Source organism: Manacus candei, unplaced genomic scaffold (assembly GCF_025592945.1).
Source record: "Manacus candei isolate 608988 ecotype Guabito, Panama unplaced genomic scaffold, ASM2559294v1 h1tg000002l, whole genome shotgun sequence".
NCBI lineage: Eukaryota > Metazoa > Chordata > Aves > Passeriformes > Pipridae > Manacus > Manacus candei.
The window spans coordinates 11,533,614-11,553,173 of NW_026138050.1; the positions used below are offsets into that span (position 1 = coordinate 11,533,614).

Genomic DNA, 19,560 nt, shown 5'->3' on the forward strand with positions numbered 1-19,560 from the left:
CACATTATTCTTTCCTGTTTCCTCCTTTCAAGAATATTCTTGCTTTAAGGTTTTTCTGAATGAGTCCCATCAGTGTCTTCTCTGCACCACCACGGTTGGGTGAGTGCTCCAGAGAGCACAGCATTTACTGCTTGCTTTGGGAATTTCTCAGTTATGTATTTTGATGTGCTGCCTAATAGTTACAACAGCAAAGGCCGATTTGGTGGTAAAAGAGATGGTATTTATAATAGCACTTGAAGTCACAGAATGTTTATTCTTTAAGATTTCTAACAATGGTGACTTTTTAATTTTATTTTTTTTTTACTCGTGTGCTGCTTATCCGTGACAGACTGGAATTCTGAATTATGCACTGAAGTTTTGGAGGCTTATTTGATTTATTTAAACTACTGAAGCATTGAAAAATACTTGATTATTAAAAACTTTTGAAGAGATTATAGTTTGTTCCACAATTGAAGAGATGTTTGGGGGGAGTGCTGAGGAGCAGCAGCTCTGCTGGGCTGCTCCAGGGGAGTGTTACAGGTTGGAGTTCTGACACTGAGGTGCAAAGCTGGACCTGGACTGTGTGTTCAGCATACAGTGCATACGATGCTCATGTAATTTGGCTGCTACAGGATGGACTTTTCTCATTTTTCTGAGAGTTTTACGTTCTCTGACTTTATTCTTCCTGCCACCCTATATTTTTGCTCAGTAAGTCCCTTTTCTTAGTGTTTACTGCAAGTTCACTCATCCACTGGAATTCACACACACAGACCCTCATTTGTCATATCTGTACACACTGTACTATTTATCTATTTTTTTTAAGTATTAAAAGACCCTTTAAAACTTGTATGACGGCTTTGATACTGGAATGTCTATTTAGTCCAGCAGCAGAGGAGAAAGTTGTGTGTTTTCAGCTTTCCCCCACTAAAGCAGCACTCTGGATATGAAGTTTGGTTCATATTTTTCAAGCTTCTGCCAGCAGTGAATGACTGACACCCCTTGGGGCTGCTGATGCTGCCCTTGGTGCAGCTCCCCCCTCCTTTTTGGGATTGCTGGGGCACTTCTGGAGGTCTGTGCAAACCGTAGGGACTGTGAAAGCCCTCGGTGCTGGTGATTTCCAGTGTGAGGCGGATGTGTGTGATAACTGTAACCAAGCTTTTAGTACCACTATTACTCCTCTGCTGTGGTCTCTTTAACCTCAAAAGGAAACAAATGTTTCATAACCTGCTCGAGAGAGTGCTTCAGTTTCTCCTCTGTGGCTACCAGCTCCAAAAGTTAATGACAGACATCACAGATAATCTTTCAGACTTTGACTACTTGGTGTGATATGACTCATGACTGAAAGCTGGTAAAGTTCCTTGTCATCGTTGTTAAAATAGTGATAGTTTGTGTCGTAATTAAGTTGCTGCAGAGTCATTCTGTAGCTTTTGCCCACATGTGACTGCAAGCACGTGTTAACTGCTGAGCAACTGTGTCCTGCACCTCAGAGAGATCACATTCTGAGGTGCTCCTGTCTTAAAACAGGATTTAAGTTGTGCTGAAAGGCACACGAACTTGACAAAATCTTTTCTGCTTTCTCATTAATAGGAAAAATATTATAGCAAACTTTGAGATTCCTTCCTTGTAGATTTGAATTATTGTGAACAGTAGAAAAACAGAACAACATATCTTACAGTGACACTGAGTTCTTCTTGCTAAATAGGCCGAATCCATCTGAACAGGCTTTTTTGAATACAGTCTTTTTAAATAATTGGTACTATTTTTCTTCTTATTGCCTCATACTGTGACTATTTGAATATGATAATGTTGAGGTCATAGTCCATAACAAGAAGATTTTTTTTTTAAATAGTTTCTGTCAGGTCTGTCACTGCATGGCAAATTGAAGTTTCAGAGAATTTAGCAATTTTTTTCCTTCTCTCCTCCCCTGCAGCAATTGCAAGAACCGTTTTGTTTTCAGGCTTTCATCTCAACCCTTCAGTGCCAGGCTGGGTTACTGAGCGATGAGGAGCGTGCACCTGCAGAGTCACTTCCATAGGAGCCAGTCACTGGGCTGTGGAAGGTGACTGATACTTCTTCCCAGCCTCCCAGTCAGTGTTGGGGTGCTCCAGCTCCATTCTGGTTCCATACCTCACTGTTTAGACTTGATTTCATTTCAGCATTCATGATCTTGCAGTAAATAAAGCTTTTTTTTTTTTTTTTTACGAACTCACTAGTGTCTGAAATGTCTCTTCTTGGAAGTTGTCTTAACCTCCAAACTCAGAGGCCCCCTTTAAACTCTTCAAGATGTATTTTTTGTTTATAATGCAGTGGCATGGGCAGAGAGAAAATCATATATGATGTTAAATGTTTCAGAAGAAATTGTAATCACTATTTTTCATGTTGCCTTGCATTCCTTTTTGTAGTGAAAGAATATCTACAATGGGTTAGGTGTTGCATTTTTGAGGAGGTAGAAAACAACTTAAATGCTTTTCACCAAACAGTCTGACAGTGTCTAAAATTTTGCTATTGAAAGCTTTATTTATTTCATATTTTGCAGTACTGTATTTAAAGAGTTAAAAACATTCCCTATTCACAAGGTCACTTCATGCTTTGTTGTAATACTTCTTTAATTGATGTGGTTTATGTTAACTTTCAGTTGATTAATAGGCTGCACCTCTAATTTTTTCTAAGGATATGATTAAAACTGGGTATTCTGGTCTGGGAATGGGCAGATGACATGACTGGGGTGATGTTGACACACTGTGGTTTAAGCTGCATTAAAGACAGCAGTGTATTAAGTAGTATGTTTGGTAGGAAGGTTTTCCTGGCCAGTGTGGACAGGTATTTTTTTCTCTTTCTTAACCCTGTAGTGTATCATTTGAATAATTCTGTGGCATTGCCTCTGCTTGAGGCAAAGGAAAACATGTTTCTTAATTAAATCTTAGTATGATTTTACAGTTCTTTCCTATGAGCTCTTAAGGACAGCAGAGGAAAACATAAATTACTGGTTTTAAATGCTGTAGTAGAAAATATATTTTGTCATACTGCTTGCTAGTACATCTGTTGAAAAGGGATTGTGTTTTGTTTGTGTAAAGGATTTGCTGTAGTAGTTGAATTTTATTAGCAGTTAGAAAACTTCCTTTGTTCACAGAAGCCAAAAGCATTGACTGGTGTTATCTGGGTTCCATCTCTGAAAGCTGTATAACAAACTCTGTGTCAATATTTGTCAAAAAAAGCAGCAGAGGCATTCATCATGGTTCATTTGTCTTATCACTAAACAGTATCTCTCAGAACCTGCCTGTGTTCAAGTTGATTGCTTTTCCTATGATCTCTTCTGCATTTTCTCTTTCCTCTGCTAACCATTCATACTTTTGCCACTTTTGCCACTGTTGCATTGCTGAGGACTGGTCCTGCTTAGATCAGCACCATCCTGTTAAAAGATTAAAAAGTGGCAAAAAAAGAGAGCAGAGTATGGAAATGAACTTGGGGACCTTTCCTTCTTACTCTTCTTTTTGTCACTTTTCCTGCCCTTGAGTTGCAGCAGTTCAGACCTGTTCCCCCAATAATTTTATTGTAGTTAATCTCTCTTTTAACTTGCTGTCCTCCCGTGCTGCAGCGTTGTCAGTGCCAGTCGCTCTGGGTAGGGACTTCTGCAGCCCTATCACACAGGAGGCAATCTCCTGCAAACCTTTTTCTAACCAGATCAAAACTTTTAAGTCATTCTTGATTTTGCTTTTGTCCTAATTCTGAGAAATAAGAAAGGTGGTGCACATGTTATCCTGGGTGCTGCAGATTGGACACTTCCAAACATCCCTTTGGCTCGTGCCTCGGTGGGATCTGCTGCACCCCAGTAAGCCCCGAAAGCCGTGATGGAGCGGGGAGTTGGTGATCTGCAGAGCTCTAATCCAGGAGTAAGTCTCTAACCTGATCCGTTTCTGATGAGGTGAGGGCAGAGGTTACTAGTTCTGCGGATTTACTACAGGAGTAAACAATCAGAATAGGAGTGCTGGGTGTGAAAGTATCTTCTTGTGTGCTGTGAATTGGAATGAGGCTGCAAAAGCACCTTGTGCTGTAAGGAGAGGGAAGACTGTGAAGCAACTGGTGACTGATCCTACTGCACTTCTCCCATGGCTTATCCAACCCTTGGCATGAACTCCCTGGCTTTTAAAGGTCCTCAGTGGTGATCTCACAGCAATTCCTGCTGTCGTTGGTGTTTGTCCCTTCTGTACAGGAGAAATTCAGGTGCAATCCAGTAGAAGACAAGCGTCCAGGCTGGTTGGCTCCGTGCTTCTGGGCAGTTCTTGCAAATAGCCAGGCGTCGTCCCAGTCTCTGGGCATCCCAATCCTAGGCACCCTGGTCCCTGGGCATCCCAATCCTAGGCATCCTGGTCCCTGGGCATCCCAATCCTAGGCACCCTGGTCCCTGGGCATCCCAATCCTAGGCACCCTGGTCCCTGGGCATCCCAATCCTAGGCACCCTGGTCCCTGGGCATCCCAATCCTAGGCACCCTGGTCCCTGGGCATCCCAATCCTAGGCATCCTGGTCCCCGGGCGTCCCCTCGAGCGCTGGGGAGCAGAGAGGCCGTGGGAGCTCGGCGGGGCCGGCGGCAGGAGCGGCTCTGTCCAGGGTGCTGACGGGCGAGGAGCACCAGCCCGGCCGTGCCCAGGATTGGGATCGTGCTGTGCCCCTTGGGAACTGTTATCCCTGGTGCACACACAGTCAATAACTTGTGTGTAGTTTTGGGTATAAAACTGTTCTTGGGTACAGCCTTGGGGCTTTTAAGAGGTAGCAGAATATACAAGTTAATAGCAGGACTAGCACAGCAATAAGAAACCCATCAGACCCTTTAAATTAGAGTGTCTTTTGAGCAGTGCTTTGTCCTTGAGGTGGTTGCAAGGGGTTATATGTTTTACAGTTTGATGATAAAACCCACTTTATCCAAGAATATATCCACTTCCCTGTAATCATGCTGAAACTATCCATTGGCTTTTGGTGCACAAGTGATGAAAGGAGGTGTTGTTCGGTTGTTGGATGAATCAGGAAGATGTTTGTTCATCAAAGCAATGCATCTTTAAAATAGTGGTGTTTAGTTCATCAAGTTGTCTCATATCTCTTGGTTTAATGGCATTTACATGTTTTAAATGGTCTTTGTAGCAAAACTTAATAGCAATGATGGCTAAAAACTGGAAAATGTTGTATCTAAAATGTTCCTTAATCTTAAAGGATTTCCTTTCCAATTTTCCCCAAGATATAAATCTTACCATTACATTTGATTAAAGGTTTAGGTTTTTTCTTAAAAAAACAGTAACACTGAAGAAGTCTTAAAGTAAATTGTTAATTTAGAAAGTCTGCTATTAGAAACTTGTATCTGTGTAAAAATGCAGAATGCCAGAAAAAGTGATTTAAAAAGTTTTTAGTTAATGAGACTTGATTATGAGATGCTGACTGTGAGGCTGTTTGGAAACTTAGAAATCAGTTAATGATATTTGTATTCCACATTAATGTGGACTTTCTTCTTCACCATAAATATTCATCTATCTGAAGAATTGTAGTTAGACACATACCAGTACAATTGCTGTGCTATAATTAAGGTAGATACTGTTCTGTGCAAGTGTGCACCATTGGCGTGTCTTGTAAGTGCTACCTGAGACAAAAATGTTAATTTCTGATTATTAATCAGCTGGTTAATTTTTACATTTTTTTTTGTCTTAGCTGGAGATACAGATGATCCTCCAAGAATTACTCAAAATCCTGTCATTAATGGGAATGTAGCGATGGCTGATGGACATAACAACACTGAAGAAGACATGGAAGATGGTAAGTAAATACTTGATAAAAACATGGTTTGTTTGGCTTCTTTATTGTTATGATTTTGAGAAGAAAATGATCCATATCTTACCTGTGTTCTCTGAACTGCAGCTCATTAAAAAATGAAACCCTCTGTAGTTGTGGCTGCTGGTTTTCTGTACAGGCATCCTTTTAACACACTGTACAATAGGATTAGACTTCTGAGGGCCTGGGATTTTTTCCTCATACTCTTTCTAGGTACTCATTTTAAAATTGCCCAAAGTGATACTGTCCATTGTTATGTTTTGTGATCCATCCCTTTAAACGTGCTGCAGCTGGGGCTTTGCTGAATAGTGACAGTTACACAATTCCTTCAGGATGTTTGGAATCCTTATCTGTCCTGCTCTCTTGTCAGGTGGCAGCTGTGCTCTGCTTTTGTCTTTGCATGGTAAGTCAGTGGTAACTGTTCCATTGATGAACATCTTTGCCCCTCAATTCTGATGCCCTTTTACTTGCAGATGTAAAGGAAGAAATAAGTATTGATGTCCTGTTAATAAAAGGGGAGGTGTGTTTTGGGGGTCTTTTTGTTGGTCCATTAAATGGAAAAAAGGGTGTACAGTCTTTTTCTGTTGCAGAAGATCAGAAAATTATAAGTAGATGTGTCTGGCTTTATTTAAAGAAAGGTAAAAAATTTTTAATTCACTGAAGTCTATTAAGTTTAGCGAGGAAAATGTACAGTGATACTTCTTTTCTTAGGAGAGGATATGGGCAGGGACTGCTCATTTTGAGGAACTAAATAAAATGGAGTTGGGAGAAGGGGGACAGCATATGAGTGGGATTTGTTCCACTCTGATTTCATGTTCCATGCTGTCTTGTGAGATACATTCAGGACTGGGCATAAACATTTAGTTAGATTTGTGCAAAAATGTTGAATGATCTTTTGAGAAAAATCAGTGTTTAAGGTTGAAGGTCAAAAAAGTGCTTACTTTCTTGTATTGAAGACACATAGAATACTGATAGAAATTAGTAATGTTCATGAAGAGAATAGGGTTTAAATTCAGGACAAAAGCATCTCATGGTTGAATTGCCTCTGTATCATTGGCAAAGATAAGGTTTCCTATAATCAGAGTCTCATAATAAAATAAAAATGAAGTTTGCTTTTAGCCTATGCATTTTATTTGTGTGATTACCTAATCTCATTCAGAGGGCTTTGATTTATTGCTCAGAGCAACTAGCTGAGAGTGAAACAGGGAATTCTGTTCTTATCAAAAACTTCTGTAGAAGATATTAAATGTCTTTGTCAGGCCATGGTATTTGGAGGGTGAATAGAGAAGATCATGTGAGTTAACACTGACTGGCAAGAACAGCTCTGTTTAGTTTATGTTCTTAGTAGTGGTGTTTATAGATAGAAAGCCTGACAGTGTTTGCTCTTGATATAGCCAGTACATAACACACTGGTCAGGTAGTAAAAGAATTTGTCCACTAGTTGGTCTGTGTACACATTAGGCAAAGGGAACTTAGGCTGCACGAACAGCTGATGAAACCCAGGCTATATCAAGGCTGACACACAACTCTTCATTCAGAATAGTGTGGACTTTTTAACCAAAAAACTGCCATCAAGCAGTTTCTGTCAGCTGCCAACTGACTCCTCTCAGAACTGGGTATGAAGGTAGGGAGAAGTATCTGAAGGTAGTTGACAAAAGGCTTATCAAAGCCTCTCAAGCCTTGATGGAATTTCAGCCTGGTGAGGAGCTTTGGCCCACTCTGCTGGTTTCTGTGATCCAGCTGGAAGCATTGACACAGATAGAAAGTAGTGCTGTTGCAAAATGTTACAGTTGCAAAAACATTCCTAAAGACTTGCATCACGTAAGTGGATGATGCCTCTTTTCCAAGTCCTGTAACTCAGATTAGTTGCTTGCTGTTGCATTATTTACACACCAGTGCAGTTACTCTCTTGCTAACCTGGTTTGCAGCATGATGTGTGTGTGTAATGGACAGCTCAGAGATTCAAAAGATAGGAAAAAATGAGAGACAGGGGCTTCTCTGATAAATATGCAGTTTCCCTTTGCTGTTATTCCTAGCAAGGGGCATCAATCTGAGCTGATACAGAATGCATAAAGAGAATTTAGATACCTCTTGAGTGAAATTAGTGAATTTAATGGTTCCTGCGAAAGAGGTGAGCAGGAAGATGAAAGGTTGATGCTTCCAGCTGGATCATAGAAACCAGCTTTCTGATGATTTTCTGAGTTCAAGAAATTTGGAGGTGATTTTTGTTATTCCAGCTTAGCACATAAAGAAACGACTGATAAGACTAGGGGAAAAAAAAGTGCAGCTCTCATCCCCTTTGCTTGGGAACCAGCCACAGGCATTGTGAGGCACAGGGAATGGGGGCAGCACGGACCACCAGCAGGACTTTGAGATAAGGCTGTGTTCTCTCAAGCACTGTGACTGGTACCTGTTGTTGCTCTGTATGATGTCTTAGCAATTAAAAAGAACCAGCTGAAGGAATGTAGTGTGCTTTGTACAGAGAATACCTTAATGAACCAGGCTTTGTGAGCTGGCATAGCGACTCCTGCAACTAATGTAAAAAATATTAAAAACAAGGTTCTGATCGAATTTTGTTTGCAAGTGCATCAGTATTCAAAACAGCACACAGAATAAATTCTCTTAGAAGTTAAAGTTCAAACAGAAGGTCCCAAACTAAACATAAACTCAGAGCTTTGCAATTACCTCCTAAAGTCTCATTTCTGTGAAGAATTGCAGAGGCTAGGAGGCTTTCAGAAGCATCAGTATTAGCCATGTGCTGGTATTGCATCCGGTATTTGGATCATTATTAAAATATTCATAGAATATTCAGCCAGTTTCCTCATTAATAATTCAGGTTCAGAATATTTTAATAACCTCAGTGCACTTTAAAGGTAGCAAAATTTACTAATAGAATAAAGAAATCTGCTTTTCTAAACGTATAAACATTTAAATAGGTGCTTCCATCTTGAAATGGATCATATTCCGTATTTGGCTCTCTGATTTGCAGGATCTTTGTTGTATCAAGGTGCTGATTGTGGCATTCATCTCATCAATGAAAAAATCTTTTCCATGTAGCAGATACAATCTGTTGCATGTAACTTCTCCAAGCATTGTCAGCTGAGTCTGTTCTGTTTACCTTGTGTTCAGCATCATGTGTTGTATTTGTAGTTCAGGGATTTATAGAAGTCTTACTTGCCAGTCACTACTAAATTATCCTCCTGCCAATTGCAGTCTTTTACTGGAAGCTGGTGGACATGTTTGTGAGGGTGAAAAAGGGTTTTATTTATTGATGTGCTCAGAATAATTGTCATATTTGCTGTGTAAACCGTAGTTTTTAATATAATTCATCTTTTAATCGATTATACTTGCTAAGAAAAATGGGCTTTCTGGAAAGAAAGGAAGGTTGTTATTTTTAAAGAAACTTCTGTTTCAGGGTTGACTTGTGTTTTTGTGGAGTAGTTACTAGTGATTGCTCAAATATTTTACAGAGAAGAGTGTTCTTCTCATGCACAGGCTTTCCTGAAAAGAAATCAAGAAATACAGGCAAACTTTCTCTGAAGCATCTGCAGATGCTGCGTGGGCTGTGTTTTTTAGCTGACACTGTAGCAGCACTGCTGCATCGTTGTGCTGAAGTGCTCTGAAAGCTGCATCAAAGGAGGCAGAAACCAAACTTGGCTCGTTGTTTGGAGGCTTAGACTGAGCCCAGAAGCACTGATCTGACTGTGAGTAGGGAGGAGGACTTGAGCTGGTTTGAGAGACATGTGATGGAAGGCTGATTTTTAAATTGTTAAGCATGTTACAGATTTGTTTTATCCTGCCTGCAGATCAAGTTTTAGAGTGTACAGCTCCTCTGGCTGCAGCTTGCCTGGCTTTTGGTTCTAAGCATCCAGCTCTCTACTCTGTCAACAGGCAGTGAGTAGTGAAAATGGGTAGAGAACAGTTTTTAAGTGATAGACTTAACAGTTAACTGCACTTACATGTAGGGGAAAAAGGACAAAGGAATCCTTTGAGCTCTTGTGTCACTGAGGAAGCTGACAGTGCAGGGTAACAAGGTCGTTGCAGGTGTGGAGGGGAGAGGAAGCTGGTTTGGGCTGTAGTACTGTCAAGAGACAGTTGGGAGTGCTTATGGCTGTCAGATCATACACAAATTAGATCAACGGGGTGGCTGTTCAGAAGTAGGACAACTACTTGAAAACTGTTTAGCAAGGGAGAAGAACGAAATCTGTCAAAGTTCCCTGGCAGTTGTGGATAGAACTTGTTAATTTTCTGTATTGAAATATATGATCTTTACCCTGTTGCATGTTGTAATGAAGAGTGTTTCATTTTTTAAGCAAGGTATCAACAAGGACTCACCTGTTTATTTAAAAATGGTTCAACACTGTCTCTGGTGCTGAGTGAACTGCTGCTACCCTTGCACAGAAAGAACACATCTGTTGTGTAGTGTGTGCCTTGTCACAATTTCCTGATCAGATTTCTGGCTGGTGTCATTGTACCTCGGTGCTTTTTGATTTCAGGTGTCACTGCACAAGTGACATCAGTTCTGCATCCCCGTGGGTGGTGTGAGAACAGCAGTGAGCAGGGGTGCTGCCTGCTGCCCTCTGTGCTCCTCACACCCAGTAACAAACCAAACCATGTCACACCAGCGTCAGGCTGGAGCCATGGAAAAGGAGTGTCTAGTGCATCCTTGCACTGCAGAACTGTTGGGATAAGTTGCAGTTATTCCTTCCCTGTGTGCAGTATGAGGCTTGTCCCAATAAGGAGAGCCCAGCCTTGCAGAGCCCAGCCTTGTGCCTTGCTGAAGCTGTCACAGCCTCCAGCACCCAGTTATAGCTGTGTACAGCAGAAGCACAACAGATCGTGGTATATGAAGAACTGGCTATGTGGGAAGAAGGAGAAATTAATTGTGTGTGTCAAAATAAGCTTTTTTTAAAAAAAAAAAGTGTGTTATTTAACTTTTAGACTGCTAAAAATCTCTAAGGCTTTGAATACCACAGAGAATACAGGACCCTACTCTTGAGCTGTTCTTCAGCAAACTGGTATGAGATTTGAAAAAAAAAATCCAACAACCAACCTATGGGGGTCATCATTTTGAAAATACACTGTTGCAAGCCAAAAACAACTAAATGATGACTTGGTATCAACAGGGCATTTGAACAGATTGTGAAAGTCCTTTGTGCATGTGGATTCATGCAGGGAGCTGACTTAAACTGTGCTGTGGAGATGCTACTCAAGAAGAGTTAAGAGTGGGCTGTGATTTAGTTGTAAAGCATTTGATGTCTCTGTCTTGCTGCACCCGCTGCTTTAGAAGAAACTTGAGTGGTAACAAATTCTAGTGCTGAAGAAGTATTTAAGGAAAGAGTGTACAAAAGGAATGCATCTTTCAGGGCTCTGTTTGCCTGAATTGTGTCACAGCGTTTTTCAAAATGAAAAAATTGAAACTTAAGTAATAAAGTAGTCCAGTGTCTCTCTGGGATGGGGATGTTTTTGTTGCTTCCAATATCCTGCTACATGAAACATGCTCGCATTACATGATTTTTGAAAAAGGCATTTTAAAGTGAAAACATCATTTTTTCCCAATAATTTTGTATATATGTTACAGATACAAGTTGGCGATCGGAAGCAACATTTCAGTTTACAGTCGAACGCTTCAACAGATTGAGCGAGTCAGTTCTCAGTCCTCCCTGCTTTGTACGGAATTTGCCATGGAAAATCATGGTTATGCCACGACTCTACCCGGACAGACCACACCAAAAAAGTGTAGGATTCTTCCTTCAATGCAATGCTGAATCCGATTCCACGTAAGACCCTTTTCATTACTGCACAAGTCCTCGCTTGACGCTGGTTAATCTGTTGCAAGAAATACAGACATGCACAAAAAATATTTCACCTAGCTTTCTGCAACAGGAAAGAATTCCTGCAAGGGTGTGAGTCCCCTTTCCTCCTCACCTTTCTAAATCTCAAAGCCTAAGAGTAATCCCCTCTTTAGGATGAGCTGAAAGTACCTTGTGTAATTAGAAGTTTGTGGTAGAATTTAGATACATTTCTGTTTAACTGCTGGGGGGAAGTCCTTGACTGACAGTTTTGTTGGCATAGGAAATGTTCTGAGTTTGTTTCAAATGGAAGTGGTACTGGAGCTCCTCTGACCTTGCCTATAAATCCTGCCCTGTGAAGTGTGTGAGCAGGTAACTGCTACCACTGGAGGCACAGCAGGGGAGGAAAGTGGAGTTCATCCCTCATCAAGAGAGATGTGAACACATGTGTGTTATTGGAGTCCTGCATGCAAATCAAAATTGGTTATCTTTGAACACTTTTGTGAGTAATACAAAAATTTTAAAAGGTAACTACAAATTTCTAGGGCATTCCTGCAGCTTCTCCTGCCTGAGTGCAGACCCCACAGGTGTCCTTTCCAGCAGGGTAACTCCATTCTTGCACCAGATCTCACAAAGCTTGTTGTTCAATCTGAATAACAGGTTGCTCTTTTTCATCAGTTTTGTCATTTAGAAGGTGAGTGGTTAGTGCAGGACGTAAAGAAAAAAGTTGGAAGTGTATTAACAAGTCGCAGGAGAAGTGATTCATTTGCAAGTAGTCACAGAAAAAGGATAATGTGATCTGTAAAAGTACCAACCAAGGTGCAGCTGGTGGAGCTAAGCAAGCAGTAATGCCACTGCATGAGGCAGTGACAAGACCTTGTCTGAGCTGACATTCAGACTGATTGTCTTGCACAGGTAGGGTGATTTTGAACAGGAATGGTCATAAAGAAGTGCTGCTGAGACAATTGGTGTTGGGGAGTTTATCTTGTGGAAGGAGGGTAGAACGACCCCCTCCTTTCCTTAGCCAGAGGCAGAGATACCACACTCTGTAGACACCAGGAGCACTTGGAGTTGGCTCATCCATCTGTGTTAAAGCAGATCAGAAGTAGCTCACCTCTGAGAGCACTCAGCTCTTCAGCCTCTCTTACCTGCAATTGCCTGACAGTACTTTATTAACAATGCTGTTGCCCTAAGAAAAATTTCCATTCCGAGTTCACATTCATAATGTGGCTTCAGAAAGCCCCAGAGGTTCATGCCCTCAATAGCAATTAACCAAGTCTTAACATCTAAAAAGGAAAAAAAAATTGCCGTGTGCGAAAGTGATGTACCAAAAATCCCTAACAAAAAAATTATGCTAATAACTATAATAAGCTTGGGTTTGAATGAGTTTCAAGTGTTTCTTCTGTATTTATAGGTCATGGTCCTGTCATGCACAAGCAGTTCTCAAGATAATAAACTACAAGGATGATGAAAAATCATTCAGTCGTCGTATTAGTCACTTGTTCTTTCATAAGGAGAATGACTGGGGCTTTTCCAACTTCATGGCCTGGAGTGTAAGTAATTGGACATGTACTAATCTATTGCTAGATAGGAGCAGTTTTGTACTTGTACTCCTACATACTGAGATGCCAATTAAAAAAGGGGTTTTTTTCTAAGGCTGATATTTTTTCTATCACTGCTGTGGATTACTTTTCAATTTTTTAAAAATTCCTGTACTAAATTTTTGTAGAGTGCTTTTACTTATGTTGTAATTTAAATACTCCCTCACTGTTTTCTGCATATCTGTGTTTGTTTCCACTATGTGATAGTCAGTGGCATTCTGAAGCAACATAAATTTGTTTGCATTTCCACATGTTCTCTGTATACGTGTATGGATATTTAATGCCCTAGTCATACCACTAAGGTTTATCTTGAATTGTGACAGCTTTTTAAGCATTTGCAAAGGTTCTGGAGTATTATCCAGAAGAAGCAGAACATTTGATTACCAACTCTTGTACCACTGAAAACTGAAAATTACTGCAAAATCTTAAAAGGTGGGAACAAGTTTCCTGTATTGAGACACTAAAAAAGGATTAAAATATATTAAGCTGAAAAACAGCTACTTTGATGTTTTCTTCAGTTTTTCTTCTTTAATTTATTATTACTGATAGCTCAGTCTTGGAAACTAGAAAGTGATCTCTAACTGGATGCTTCACTACAGTCATGTTGCAAGCTGCACTTTTCATGTTCCTGTGTCATTCCTGTTTTACAGGAAGTTACTGATCCTGAAAAAGGCTTTATAGAAGAGGACAAAGTTACTTTTGAAGTCTATGTTCAAGCAGATGCTCCACATGGAGTGGCGTAAGTATCTTTAATTAAAAACAAATAAGTAAAATTCTTAATTCTAGTATTTTTATGTTACTTGAGATTGTTCAAGTATTTTGTGTTACTGCCATTTGCAGCTCTCATCAGCCATTCTCACTTTGTCACTTCTAATTGATGAATTCACACAGCAATATTTTTATAGTCACATGGAGATTTTTGTATAGCTTAAATTTGTTTGTGTGAGTCAGCATAATGTTATGGAACCTCAACTTCCATCCAGAGTCGATCTCTGGTTTAACACCTCTGCTGTTCTGGCCTCAGCATTTGTGATCTTGGAGCTGATACAGTGAAGTGGCTTTGCTGTCCAACTTGCCTTGGTTTACAGTTGCTGTAAAACTTCTCCATCTGAGTTGTTCTACTTCGTGGCACTTGTGATCAAAGTGGTTGTACTGAAGTGGAGACTTGCCCTTAAAAGTACAGCTCTGGGTTCCAGTACACTTGCATAGTACATAGTTTTTCTTCCATATAGGACATATTTAAAAAGAAAAGCTAACAAAATCACAAAGCATTTAATTGCAAAGACTGTTTTTACTGGCAGTCAGTAGTGAAGTGTAGTTTATTTGAACCTTCAGTAACAGTGAAGAGTAGCTGAGATCTGCCAGCAGCACTAGCTTAGAACAAATGCCCTTTATTATAGTTAATATAGAACTGTCTTGTTTTTAACCACCAACTGTTTCCCAGGTGGGATTCAAAGAAGCACACAGGATATGTTGGCTTAAAGAACCAGGGAGCAACTTGTTACATGAACAGTTTGTTACAGACTTTATTTTTCACAAATCAGCTACGAAAGGTAAGTAACCTGTGAAAGAACACGAGTTTGCTAATTGAAATAGCCAATGTTATAAGTGTTTTAGAACAGAGCAATGTGTTCCTTTATCCTCTTAGAAGAGCTGGACTTACATGGTGATGCACATCTTGCTGGAGGCTGAGTAGTTTGTGGAACATAAGCTTTTGTCTTCTGCTGAAGACCTGAGCTCGGGGTGTTTCTTTGACTGCATTGCATGTTAATGTTGGGAGGAATTGCTGGGGGGAGGCAAAGGGGATGACTACATCTTGCAGATGAAAGTTGGAAGTAATTTCCATTTTTTGAAAGAGTTAAAATAGCGAAGTCAGTTATGGCTTCTGAACCCATAAACAAAGTAAAAAGATGTACATGCACGACATTTGTTCTGTCTTGTAATTTATGTTATACAGCTGAATTTTCTCTTATCGTGGTTAGCTCTTTGTAGTGATGGGAAGCATTGTAGTTTCAGTAGTTTAAACAACTTAATTTTATGTTTGCTGTATTGATATTTTTTATTTACTGTAGATATCATTTCTTTGCAAGAAAAATCTTCTTTAAATATTGTTGTAATAAATATCCAAACCGAGGATAAAATATGCTAGATAATATGTCACTTTAAAACAGGGCAATACCCTTAATGGGATTAAAAACAGAAGTGATGACTTGATATTGGAGATGGTTATCTAGAAGAGGGGATATACTTGGTAAAAAAAGTAACTCAGCACTATTTAGTTTAGTAGAATGTCCTATTGATCTTAATTCATTGTCTGCCCATTTCTGCATTTACTGTATGTCTCTTAGTGAAAATGAACTGTTCTGCTTAGGCTTTCTCTTGTGTAGAGTAGTTGTTACCTTTCAATTAAACTTTCTTTTCCCTTTTTAATGTACTTGTTTTCCATTGTCTTCAGTTTCCCACCATCTTATTACTTATATCACTGTGACCTGTAAGTGTCCCAGTTGGCATTTCTTTTTTTCTCTTTTGCAATGTGCTCTTTACTTTGAAAAAGCACATCAAACTCCATTAGACTGTAGCTGAGATCTTACCAATGCCATGGACAAGAAATAAATACCTGATTTGTTTTACATGATGCACCTATTTCTTTTTTGCAGGAGGTGTAATTCACTCGTTCGGCTTTTCATTCATTATAATTCCTGTTCTTTTTGCTCAGCTCATAATTCATAATGTTTGTGCATTTTATGTTTTTGGACAACTTCACTTTGCTATTCAGAGAAAAAAGTATTTTTGTAATGACTCCATCTAATCCAATTGAGCAGTTTGTTTCAAGACTCTCTTGTAGTCAGTAAATCAATATGAAGTGATCTTGTTCTGTGGAGAAGAAATGCTTTTTGTGATAGAGATTTGTTTCAACTAACTAACCTTTTCAAGCATTACCCTGCTCTTCTCCCCCAGCCCCAAAATAAATAGCAGCTTTTAAGAAGTGTTAATATCTGGATAGTAGCCATATGAGAAAACTTGATTTACTAGCTGGTAGCTGCAGCTTCCTTTATGGAAATGGTCCTGAACATCAGCTGGAATGCCACTGGTACAGGTCAGGAAGAATCAGTAGTTGTCTTGTCTGAAAAAAGTACTTTTCACAACACTTTTGTTTTCACTTTGAGCAAACTCGTTCCTCTAAAAACCGAGTAAAATAAAACATGTAACATCCTCAGTTTGCTTCTCACCATATCCATAATTTCTGTGAATCCTTCTTACTCAGAAGAGATAAGGACTTCTATTGCTGTTATTTAGAGCTTTGTTCCCAGAGAAGCTGCTGTCAGGAGCAGAGCTGGGGAAGCAAAGAACAATAGCAAAGGCAAACAGGTACCTATGGAAAGGCAGACCCTGGGGAAGTGTGGGGGAGGATTGATGGAGAGGTCCTTTCTTCTTTGCTCTACCTCCAGACAACAGATGGGAGGTTCTTGGGTATTTGAAGTGAGACCTCCCTTTTAAGCTACCAAGCAGCTTCAGAGGTAGAGAATAAAGCCAAGGAACTCTCTCTTCTGAGCATATCTTTGTCTGTGACCAATAAATATGTGCTTAACTGTAGTCCAGGTAGGCAAGGAGCAGTAGTAACTTCCCAGATGGGTGCAGGTTTGATCTTGAGTTGTCCCAGAACTGTCATCAGTGCCTCCAGCCCATCAGTAGTTGTGGCTGCTTCCAGTCCATTTTGAAACTTTTTGCTGGTTCCCCTGAAAAATTCCCTACAATTCATGAGAACATTGCAGGATGTTCATATAACTACACTAAAATTATAAATCTTGGTCCAGTGCATTTCTCCCTGATCTGGCTCTCCTCAGGTTCTCCACTATATTTCACCTAACCTTGGAATTTCATGCACAGCATTTTCTTCCCTTCCTCAAGGAATTCTTGGCTTTAAGCAATGTGTTCAAGGTTATCTGTAGCATCCTTTCACTATGTAAATATCTAAAATTTTTCTCATATCTGTCTGTTGCTTATAACCCCTGCCTATGCATGTCCCTATTCCTCTTTTGTGTTCATTTCCTGGGGGAGCTTCTCAGATGTTAAATAGGAGATTCTGCTTTTTTAAGTGGATCAGAATGCCTCACTTCTTGATCTTGAGGTCAAGCTTTCAGAATTTGGGAGTATGAGGCATAAAAAGGTTTGTAGAGGATCATATTTGAAAAGTGGCTTGTTTTAGTGTGGAGAAACACTCTAAACTTAGAGAAATGAGCTTCAATACCACCTGTATGCACAAACAGGATGGAGAACCAAGGAAAGCTGAGTTAAATGCCTGGTTTGGATTGACACATGTAGAATTTCAGAAGAAATAAACCCGATGTTTTTATTCAATGGCAGCTGGAATGTAGGAATTATAAGTAAATTGTGAATGACTATTTTAATATTACTTGAGAGATATAGGAAAGGAATTAATTGTCCAGATGGCATATGAGGAAAACAAACAAGAACTAAATGTAAAGGATTTGGTTAATTATCAAGGTATTCTGAACTCCAATTTATACATTTTTTATGGAAGAGTCAAACACAGGTTTAACTTTTAGCCTACTGTAGGTTTAGCATTTTAGTATTTATTTATTTAAAACGTATCACCGCTGACTGTATTTATATTTTTCATTACTCGATTTTTGTACCTTGTTTCCAATTGTTTAAACATAGCATGTAATATATATTTATTTTTTAAAAAGCATTTATAAGATGTTAAAAAAGTTAATAGGGGTTGATTATAGAGAATTGGAAGATTTAAGATGACCATTCAAACTTCTGCTTCTACCTTTAGCCAGTGACACCCACTCATAAAAGGGTTCATAAACTGGGGGCAGGAAGGGGTTTTAAGTTAACTCTGTGAGATGCTGACTTGTTTTGATGTTCATATTTCAAAGCAAGAAATTAGTTTTACTTGTAAAATCAAAGGTGTAATTCTAGCTATTCATATTTGGAGTTTGCCCAGATCACCGTGTTGAACTGTAACTCTGCATTTGGATGATAAAAGTATAGCAATTGAAAATTACTTGCTTGTTTAACTTCTTAGAATTGTTCTGAAATTCAGTGTTCTGACCGTAGGAAGGAAATTTTCATAATCAGCATGGTCCAGCCTTCCAGTAGGATGTGTGGAGAGGTTGTGGGATCTCCATTGCTGGAGGTGCTCAGAATTCAGCTGGATCTGATCCTGAGCAACTCAACCCAACTTGGAACTTGGCACCTCTGTGGGCAGGAGCAGAGTTGAGAACCCGCAGAGTTCTCCTCCAGGGTGGATCACTATAAAGTCTTAAAGCAGTCTTAACTCATTAGAAAAGTTGAAGGATTGTTGAGTTTTGAGAGTTAAAACCCATTGCTGGTTATAAAATTGAAGATGCAGTTTTCTTCAATTTATAAAATTTATAAAAGCAGGATAAGTTGGAGGTGCTGCACCCCTCTGGCATCCAGGCTAAGGCACAAACATAGGGAGAGCCACTGACATCCAGTTCAGCACTTCACTCACAGAAAGGGATCATTCCCTTTTGTTTCACAAGGAAAAGTTCAGGTGGCAGTTTTTCTGTGTTTTAACAGGTTATTTTCTCATATGCTACTTAATATTGGAGTCCTTTTAGTTTCATTTGTTGTTACCTAATCTCCTTCCAGGGTTGTCTGTTTTCTTTTTATGTCTCTGCTTCTTAAATGAACATCTCCCTGTAAATACCTTTTGTTTGCCCTTCGTTTTCCCTACATATATTGATGTACACTTTTAAAAAAGTAAATCTCATTTCAGTGCCTACTGAACTCTCCTAATCCTTGTTTGGTCTGTTTGTGTAATTTCTTTGTTCTCAATCCTTCCCAGATCATTATAATCAATTATAATTGAATTGTTAAGATGTTTATTTGCTGGACAGTGATGACATTAAGTAGGAATGAATGAATGTATCAGGAAATCTCAAAGCTTCCTCTAACATCTTTCCCCATGTGGACCATTTCTGTTTTCATTCACTTGTTGCCCTTTATGGTTTCATGTGGTTGCTTTTTCACAAAACAAGTTATTTTCAAAAGCCTGCAGTGTTGACCAGTATATCTGTTCCTACTGTGACGATTGCATGGATAAACCAGGCGTGATAACTTGTTTGAAGGTGTTAAATGCTTTAGTGCATTTACTGTTCTAGGGTGGAATAAGGGAACTATTTAGATAAAATAACCATGAATGGAATCTGTTGTTCACATCTTTCTAACCACTGTGCTCTAAAGTCATTCCAGACAATTAACGTTTTTACACTACAGCACAAGATTTTTTTCAGACTGTTTTGAAGTGATGATTAAATTGAGTTCTGTGAAGGAAGTCACTGAAGAGGAAAGAATGCATTAAACAATATGAGCAATAAAC

General features: G+C 39.4%; 1 protein-coding gene across 2 annotated transcripts in view; it reads left to right on the forward strand.

Annotated features, from left to right (window-relative positions):
* The window catches only part of USP7 (ubiquitin specific peptidase 7), a 69,896-nt gene that overhangs the window by 24,770 nt on the left and 25,566 nt on the right, over positions 1-19,560 (forward strand). For both annotated transcript variants that reach the window (XM_051792675.1, XM_051792612.1), the window contains exons 2-6: positions 5,672-5,776; positions 11,373-11,571; positions 12,998-13,136; positions 13,835-13,923; positions 14,629-14,737. In XM_051792675.1, coding sequence (XP_051648635.1) covers positions 5,672-5,776; positions 11,373-11,571; positions 12,998-13,136; positions 13,835-13,923; positions 14,629-14,737 — 641 coding nt within the window. The remainder of the gene's footprint in view (positions 1-5,671; positions 5,777-11,372; positions 11,572-12,997; positions 13,137-13,834; positions 13,924-14,628; positions 14,738-19,560) is intronic.